Genomic DNA, 10,297 nt, shown 5'->3' on the forward strand with positions numbered 1-10,297 from the left:
TAATAGCAGTAGACAGGTTTCCAAGATAATTATTATGATATCCAATCCTTTTCTCATCATTCAGATCATCATCATTTATGATTATAAGTGGATTATTTGAATCATCCATTCCTATAGTTTATATTAACAAATATCAAAGTTTGAATTTCCAAAAAAAAAAATTCTATTAGTGCTATATTTCTTATTAGTAACATAAATACAAATATACTTTTATGCATTAAAAAAATATAATTATAATATCATAATTCTAGTATTTGTGTCATTTTCTTGCAATTATAATCTATATTTTTTTGAATGATAGTCTGATTAATAAAATAAAGAAAACCAAGCACAATTGTATCATACTAAAACAATTAGGTTCATATAAAATAAAATTATATTTATAATTTTGTAATTTATTACAGTAGATTAAACACTTATTGTAACATGTAACAAATATATCTTATTAATTTTTAAAATACTATTTAACATTAATGATTATAAGCTGATTTTGACTTATATAAAACCTAAATTATTTTGATTTAAAAATTTTCTAAGGCATTTAACTCTTAAATTATTATTCTTTTATATTATAAAATTTTTGTAACATATATTTTATGCATGTCTGTTTGTTCCACTCATAAATTCTTCAGACGACTCATTTAAAAATATTAATATAAAATATACTTAAAATATATTAAACTTCAAAATTTTAAATACAAAATTGTTAAAAATATTTAAAAATTATATCACAAGTTATTAAATTATGTAATTATTAAATATTTTTCTTATAATTTCTCTTTTTTTTTTTATCATTTTATTATAAAGTTGTTTAAATCATAATCTTTTTTTTTCTTTCATAATAAACGAGTCGGCTTGAAAACTCATAGAATAAAGTTCGAGCTTGAGCTCAAACACGATTATTCCGAGCTCGATTCGACTCGTTCATACCCCTAGTCGCAGCATTCGCAATCTCATTATCCAATTAGATGAATATTTGTCGTTTGACGTAATGATATTCCAAAAAAGCGAAGAATTGTAGTTGCCTCCTAATCGGAGGTGTAAAAGGCAACAATAAATCACAAGTTTATGTATTTCCTAAAGATAAATTACTGAGATGTATGTGCAGCTTCTCTTTGTTGAAAATGGGTGGCAACATACCAAGTTTATCATTATAGCAATTTGATTGATTGTAAAATACTTTATAGCACAAAATCAAACAAATTGCTATAAAATCTACCAAATACATTATACTTTTTAAAACACTCATAAATTTTAAATTCATCTAACCAAATAGAGGGTAATTAATATATAGAATTATTCATTGTCTAGCAAAAAATCTATCATATTTATTCATGTAATATATCCTTATTATTGAGGATTTTTTATTATATTGTATTTCCATTATTGTTTTATTTTTTTGCCTTTATATAGTCATATTTGTATTAGCACAAAATCAATCAAATAAAAATATAGCCCTTTTAGAATTTTTGGTAGCACGTACCACCAAAACCTAGATGACAAAATTTTTTTGAAGAGATTTCCACCAGCTTTAAACCCTCCGACCGCCAATTACACATCCAGGAATTTTCTAGCCCACCAATTTTGAATTATATTGTCTCATGTTTTGTGTTAAAATTTATCCTTAATAAAATTATACAGCTGCATGAAGAAAGGCAAGAAAATTCACAACTAGTTAGGGGTGCAAACGAGTTGAGTCGAGCTCGAGTCGGGGAGTTTTGAGTCGAGCTCAGCTGTCGAAAATCAAGCCGAGCTTGAGCTCGAACTCGAGTCGAGCTCAAAAATTGAGCTCGAGCTCGACTCGACAGAGAGAAAGCCAGCTCGTAGAACTGCTCATCAAGCGGGAGATCGAGTCATCCATCGCAGACGTCATCGTCCGTCTGCTTCCTCTTCCATGTTGTTCGTCGTAGCGCCGTCAAGCGTAAATTCCGTTGAGATCTCGTCAGACCGCTTCCGCGTCGTCTGTCGCATCATCGTCAAGTGAAACTACCGTCGAGATCTCGTTCGTCCTCTTCCGCGTTGTCTGTCGTAGTTGCGACATCGATTTCAGCCTCTGGTAGATCCGGAGCCGGTCGGTTGTTGCGGCGTTGATTGATTGTGATAAGGGATGACTCTTTTTCGCTTTCTCGGTCCTGAACGACTGAGGAGGAGAAGTCCAGATCAACCATGTGAAAGCTTTTTCTTTATTTTTAATATAAATAAATTATGCAGTGTCACGAGACGGCGACGAGACTTGATATAGATTAGCGGTGAGATGAGATGACGCGACGAGTCTGACGAAGCGGGTTCCGAGTTAGTCCAGATCAATTTTGGGTTAGAGGATTAACCCGGACCCGAGCCATTTTTCCTAACAGGTCGAACCCTAGAGCCTAGACTCGACTCGTTTAACACGAAAGTTTTGGGTCGAATTTTTAGGTCTTGTCAAATAATGACACCCTAGAAAAATAATTATAAAGGTAGACTATAAGATTTGTGTCTATTGAATATGAGATTAAAAAATTATAATTATCCTATATTTGTTTGTGTAGCTGCTTCAGTAAAATAAGAAATTTTTTTGCAACAGAAAATGTAAAAAAATGCACAAACAAAAAAGTCGGATGCTTATCCCGAAATCTGTTAAAATTTTTTTATTCTTTTTCAATTTTATGCGAGTAATATGGTATTTGTATTTGCATAGTTTAATAGAGTAGAAGAGTTTTGAAAGATTTGTTAAAGAAACTTTTTATCCTTCTTCTATCATATTTTTTTCTATCATATAAGGATTAGCTTTGCTCTTATCATTAATAAGAGTTTTGAAAGAGTAAATAAAGAAGCTTCTTCACTTTCTTCTACCATGTTCTTGTTTTCGGATTGGCTTCTCATGCTTCGCTTGAGGAAGAGTTTTGAAAGAGTCACCAAGGAAGCTTCTTCGTCTTATTCTACACTTTGTTCGGGTTGAATTAGAAGTCACGATGGAAGCTCGAAGGTAACAATATTTTTCTATAACTTGAATGCATAATCTTTGTGCATGCATAGGTATCTACATAAATTCCATTATTTATTTATTGAATATTTTGATCTTTGTGCTCTTTCCCTCTTTGTCAAACTTGTGCATGCTGCAATTATATTAATCTTTTTATTTTATTATGATTATTGTTCATTGATAGGGCCAATGCTCAACCAAAGCTATTTGTGAGAATAATACTTATTTTTTTTATAATAAAGGTATTGCTCTATATGGTCTAATTATTGGCATCATTCGACCCGAACCTGACCCGTCGACCGGAATTGACACCCCTAGTTATTATTATGGTTATCCACGGGGAGAATTTCGAGTGAAACTCGATATTCCATTTTTTTATGGCCGAGTACACATAGACTATTTGGATTGGGAGAGGCCGGTAGAGACTTTTTTTAGTATATGATTATTCTTAAGTATTCTTCTTTATCTCAATCATATAAACAACACCATTAGAACATTATACTCCTTTTTTCACATTATTTTTAAAATCCTCTCATCCAATCTATAGTGGATGCATGTGTATAAAACTAAGCCACCTAAATCTCTATGCTCTTTGTGTACTATTCTATGTTATGTTATCATTTAATCTCCTCATAAGTTATCCCAAAGTACAGTTTATTCTCATTTAACTCTCTTATGAATTCAAGCTTTTTCATAGCATGATGTAATAGCAATAACAATACATAATGTAATAATTATCATAACAGGCCCAAATGAGCATGCAGTAGTAACATTCTTGAAAAATGTATCATTTAGTTTAGTGACATAAATCAAATGAACATAAAAATATATGATTCTTATGAGATAATATATAATTCATATGAGATATGTAAATCATGCATACACTTCTCATGTCAAATGTTATGCACACAATAATATTCTCATGACCATGAAAATCATAGTACATGTATAATATAACTTATAAGTCTCTAACTATTGACATAAAAGCACCAATAAGCGCTAATGTTATTGACATTTAAAATAGGAATTTATAAGTGAAATATAAATTAAATAAAGCTTAATGACAACTAGTTACTTAAAGTCTTCAAAGAACATGATAGTGAGGTTATCATAATATCTTGTCCAATGAGGTTTCTAATACGGCTTACATGATATTTAAAATCATTCACACTACTAAGATGGATATAGTAATCTTATATCATAACAGGAGTTCACTAATATCCTCACAAACTCTTGAAACACAAAATCTTTCATACTTCAAGTATATTTCCCAATGATAGATGTATTTAGAAGAGTATCTCAATCTAAGGGAATTGTTATCACTGGAAACTCTCAATCGGAAATAGGCAAGTTTCTAGCTGCTCTTCAGTCCAATTTCTGCATGCATCTTGGCAAACTCAGCTACTTTCTAGGCCTGCAAGTCACTTATAACACCAAATGGTCTTCACCTCAATTAGGCCAAATATGCGACTGAAATCCAGCTCAAAGCAGCAATGTCCAAATGCAAACCTATCCTCACTCCCTTACCCACCAATTTTTCAGTTGCAGCCCACAAAACAACCCATATACTCGTCCAGATTTTTATCGACAGCTAGTGGGATCGCTACAATACTCAACCATCACTCACCCTAATCTACTATATGTTGTCAACTTTTTATGCCAACACATTCACAGTCCGCAACAACTACATTTCCAACTTCTAAAAAGAGTTCTGCATTATGTTCAGGGTGCACTCTCCATTTTGGCTTGCCCATTACTCGATCCACCCTTGAATTAAAGGCCTTTGCAGACTCGAATTGGGCATCAGACCACACTAATCTCCACTCTATCATAGGTTACTGTGCCTTCCTCCCCTGGACGGTTAAGAAGCAAACTTTAGTCGCTAGATCTTCCAGAGAAGCCGAGTATAGAGCCTTACGTACTGCAGCCTATGATATCATCTAGCTCAAATGTCTTCTGACTGAATTTTAGGTTCCTCCATCTCATCCGACAAAGCTCTATTGTGACAATGTCTCTGCTCTTTCTTTGGCAAATAACCCAATCTTCCATGCAAGAGCAAAATATATAAAAATTGATTGTCATTTTATCTGAGATTGTATTCGGTCACAGCATATTTTTGTTCATCATATTTCAACTCAAAACCAACATGCTGATCTCTTCACCAAGACCCTAAGTGAGGCTCGTTTCTCTCAACTTCGAGACAAGTTAACAATTCAGTCAGGAATTGTTAAGTTGAGGGGGGATAATAAGCAAAGCTGATATGCGAACTACCTTATGCATGTGCTGGCTCACTATTCCTCTTACTCAGCTCCACTACATCTGCTCTGAATCAATACCTTTTATCTCTCTACCATAGGATCTCTGCTTCTGTAATCAACACCCTTAAACTGTAACTAACTACTCAATATATACACATTGTATTTACCTAAAGACAGATTTTTGAGATGAAGAAATGCATGCAGTAGTAAAAGCTAGCTTGTTCGCCTAACCTCTCTGTTACGCTAGTATGAGTTCTGTAACTTGCAGGTAAATTTCTTCACAACGTAGATGGCATAAACATATCCTGGCTTGTTACAGTCATTGAATTTGGCCTATTGAATGGGTTACTATGGCATATTTATTTGTTTTTCAAGGTTTGTAAAAGCCCAAGTATATAATAATGTCTTCAAATTCATTCATTTAATATACAGCTAGACAGAGTAGTAACTGGAGATTGAAATGGGGAACCGATGAGATGGGAAATATATTATCAGAACAGTTGTGTATTTGCAAGTTTTTATCATCGACGAACTTTTCTTTTTTACACTGATTGTAGGTTTGGTGGTGCTTTGTGGAGCGTTGGGGGGCATGACGAACTTTTCTTTTTTAAAATTCTCCGGTAACTCCTCTCTTATTTTAAACCTATCGCATGATGTTATGGGATGGATTGATAGGGCATCTTGGGGTTATATTGTATATCCAGTAACCTATCGCAGTAACTTCTTAAATCAAAATTTTAACAAGCCTTGGGGTTATTAAAATTCATCCTTAATATAAAATGAGATTACTGCAGGGCATCTTCATAGTTGCCATAATCATGTATATAAATTCTTTAGTAGTACCACAACTTATAAATGAACGCTTAAATAAATGTGAAATGCAAAGCTTGTGTAAACTTTTACGTCTATAAAATGTAAGAAATTAATATTTAAAGAATAATTTGGATGCATATGACCATCAGAATGAGAAGTGACTATATATAAACATTAACCCAACATTGATATAGCGTTGAACAATACATACATAAAGTAACTAATCTATAATCACCTTAGGAATTAAATAACTTTCAATCGAAGGCATAGAAGAAGTAGCTTACATTGGGAATCGGTGACATGTATGCTTCCAAATGAATGAGAACCGTGAGCTTCAACATCCTCTTAATCTTGAAGAAAAAAATTAGTCATGATAAAATATTTCAATGAATCAGCACGAATGCATGATAATTTGAATTGAAACCTTTCAGAATCCTCTTGGCGTCAACAGCTTATTCGCGAATTACATTGTGGTGGGCTTGCAGCCCGAATTAGTCGTGACAAGACCATCGAGCAGCTGCAACTCCGATTCTTCTAGCCACACTTGCGTCTTGATGTCAACAGATTCGGCAAACGGTGCTCAGTGTGCCAATCTTATAAGGGCGGCAAACAAAACATATGTTTGTACTTACCTTTGTCAGTTCCTGATACAATATGGGAAGACCTTAGTCTTGATTTTGTCCTCGGCCTACCACGAACAAAACGAGGTAACGATTCTATCATAGTTGTATTAGACATATTCTCCAAAAAAAATGACACATTTTATTGCTTGCAAAAAAAACATTTGATGCCCTTAACATTGCTTGCTACAATATGGGAATGCGTGAAGCAGCTAAATGAATATAACAGTAACAGAGCAAAGCAAATAGCAAATAAAAGGGTCCTATATCCTCCTCTATTTCTGTATTCTTCGGCAATACAACTATATGTCCCAGCTGTCTAAATCTAACGAGATGGAAGTGGAAAAACTAACAAAAGCAAAAACCATACTAGAGATAGCAGAAAGAAAAATTATAGTAGTGGGGATTAAACTACTAAAGCAGAAACGAAAAATAGCAAGAATGCAATAATTATCTTATTAAGTACCGCGTCATTTCTCCCCCACAGGAGAGGACTCTGCTATCTCGGCAGAGGTTGAAATAAGGGCGTCGTCGGCTGGATAATACGAATGAAGATCGGCCATGTTAAAAGTAGAAGCCATGCCAAAGTCAGATGGTAAATCCTCACTACTATAATATCTCTTTCTGCTATCTCTAGTATAATTTTTGCTTTTGTTACTTTTTTCCGCTTCCAGCTCTTTAGACAGCTGGGACATCAAACAGAGGACGATATACGATCCTTTTATTTGCTATTTGGTTTGCTCTGTTACTGTTCTATTCGTTTAGCTGCTTCACGCATTCCTCTCCCGATTACCTACATCACCCGAACTCTGCAATGAACTACGCCATCGGCATCATCATCGTCGTCCTCTTCGTTCTCACTACTATAACCTTCATCTGCTACTTAATTTTCTCTCGTTCCACCGCTGCCCCACTGCTTCAGCCCGCACAGAACACTGAGACTAGGCTCAACGACACCACCCTCGAATCCTTGCCTCTTCTCACCTACGCCGAAGCCAAACGTCTGGATCCGCGGGCTGCCACCACCGACAGCTGCTCAATATGCCTTGGCGACTATAATGAGGAGGAGGAGGAAGGGGAAGATCTGCCATTGAAGCTTTTACCTGATTGCGGTCATTTATATCACGCCGTATGTTTGGATTCCTGGCTGCTGCAACATCGGACTTGTCCGTTATGTCGGTCGTCGGTGATGAATGTTGCCACACAGACGCCTTTGGCCGATGCGATTCCTCTTCCGCTTGAAATTGACCAGGCGTAGGTGTTGATGTATCTATAGTTTATTCAATCCCATTGGTTTCGTCATAGTCCTTTATAATGTTAAAAATTAAGAATTACGAGCTGCCGAATAATTACTCCCTGGTCTTCGGGTCTTCTAGATAGGGCTGCAAATTAATAGTCGAGTATGCGAGTGTTGATGTTTGAGTTCATTTATTATAAATTTGTTCAAGTTCGATTCGTGTTTGATTCGAGCCTTATTGTTTGTGTTCATGTTTGATCTATTTAGTGTTTATCGAGCTTTAAACAAACAAGCCTTAATAAGCTATGTTCGTGAACATATTTAGCGATTTTTTTTAACACTATCAAATAAACACGTTCATGAACAATTCTAATGGGTATTCTTGAACTATCAAATGAGTAATATCATGAATAAATACATAACTAGTATTTTTGAGCTACCAAATGAGCATGTTCACAAACAAACGATCAATGATTCATCTTATATTTGTTCATGAATATCCTAAAAAAAAACAATATAACAAACATTGACAAATGTGAAATATCTCCTATCCATGACCAAATTCATTTTATTGAAGGTATAAAATAAAATGACATTAAATTTATAATAAAAGCAATTGTTTATTTAAAATGAAAATATGATTAATTTATATGAATATATTGATTGAGCTTATTCACGAGTTCTAAATTGAACACGAATCAAGCTTAAGATGTCAAGCTTATTCACGAGCTTCAAATGATGTTATTCGTGAACATAAATGAACCAAACACATTAGTGTTTAAGCTTTTTTATTTGAGTATTAAAAAATGTTGTTCAAGCTTATTTGTTTAGTTAGTTAAACTATCACAAGCAAACTTTAATCGAACGGAGCAACGAGATGCTCGTCGAACATTTGGTTCGCTTGCAACCCTACTAGAGATTTACGAGGGCTGCTTGAGTTGCCATGGGATGGATCGAAGGGGTATTTTTGGCTTAACGAAAAGAAAAATGGATATTATCAGACTTCAAGTAAAACTCAGCTTTTAATTGCTTGGTGTATGAGTGTTATTAAAGAAGAAAATTACATAAAATTGTGAGGGTATTTCTTACTTTTACTACTCGGTTGGATGTAATTATTATAATTTGGTCATTTTTAAATTATGAGTGATAATTTTGTAATTTTATTTTGGGTTATTTGAGGTGAAAGATTATTTAATAAATTGGTTTACGTATATTATCTTAAATATTTAGTTATTTCTCATTAATTATATTTATTAGTCTTCTATCTAATTTTTTATTATATTATCTTTAACTAAAGATGATATAATTTTTTAGCTAATATCACATTCAACTTTGTTATTTATAACTTCTAAGAGATCCATATAATATTATCAATGTAATCTTCATTTTATAAAATTTACATTTATATTTTCTTACTAAGCATATAATAAAAATAGGGATCGACAATCATTCAAATTTTGATTGTCTTGTGCTTAGTGGAATTTTCTATTTGGCTATATATTTTAATTTCCTTTTATTTGTGTGTATTGTAAAAATTTATACCATTTTATGAGGACTTTATATAATCTATATCTATAATATATATACTTCTATTATAAGTGTGATTTTAATTTCCCACCACATCAAATCTTAGTCATTCATAAAAATTATATCATTTTTATTGTAGGTTATTTGAGTGAAAGATTATTTAATAAATTAATTTACACATACTATCTTAATTGTTTAGTTATTTCGCATTAAATATCTTAATTAATCTTCTATCTAATTTTTCATTATATTATCTTTAATTTAAGATAATATAATTTTTATGAACAACCATGATTTGATGGGGGTAGAATATATATATATATATATAATCCTAATAACTGGTTAAAATTGTCATTTAAAGATAAAAATACATATGATGCTCTAAATTTTTACAATGCATATAAAATAAAGGAAATAAAAAATTTAGCAAAATAGAAAACTCTACTAATCACAAGACATAATCAAATTTTGAATGATTATTGAGCCTGATTTTATTATATGCTTCATAGGAAAATATAAATGTAAGTTTCATAAAATGAAGATTACATTGATAATATTATATGGATATCATATTATAGGGGTGATATAGACATTATAAATAATAAAGTTGAATGTGATATTAGTTAAAAATTATATCATCTTTAATTAAAGATAATATAATAGAAAATTAGATAGAATACCAAAAAATATAATAATGAGAAATAACTAAAAAATTAAGCTAATATAAGTAAATTAATTTATTAAATAATCTTACACATCAAATAATCCACAATAAAATTACAAAATGAAGTTATATTCATAAAGTTTGAGTACAGACAGCTATTTATAGAGTTTACAGAAGAAGGAAATGGCGCCCGAGGTAAGATGTTGACGGATAAAG

General features: G+C 32.5%; 1 protein-coding gene across 1 annotated transcript; it reads left to right on the forward strand.

The window, feature by feature from the left end:
- The first annotated feature begins 7,120 nt into the window (after positions 1 to 7,120).
- LOC110102468 (RING-H2 finger protein ATL70-like) lies at positions 7,121 to 8,177 on the forward strand. Its single transcript, XM_020830819.2, has one exon. It carries the CDS (start codon positions 7,468 to 7,470, stop codon positions 7,909 to 7,911), a length of 444 nt encoding a protein of 147 aa, XP_020686478.1. The 5' UTR covers positions 7,121 to 7,467; the 3' UTR covers positions 7,912 to 8,177.
- Positions 8,178 to 10,297: the final 2,120 nt, after the last annotated feature.

The sequence above is a fragment of the Dendrobium catenatum genome, unplaced genomic scaffold (genome assembly GCF_001605985.2).
Source record: "Dendrobium catenatum unplaced genomic scaffold, ASM160598v2 fragScaff_scaffold_1293, whole genome shotgun sequence".
NCBI lineage: Eukaryota > Viridiplantae > Streptophyta > Magnoliopsida > Asparagales > Orchidaceae > Dendrobium > Dendrobium catenatum.

What these genes read in the sequence shown, in the direction of transcription:
- LOC110102468 (XM_020830819.2), top strand. Translation starts at nt 7,468, where the DNA reads ATGAACTACGCCATCGGCATCATCATCGTCGTCCTCTTCGTTCTCACT.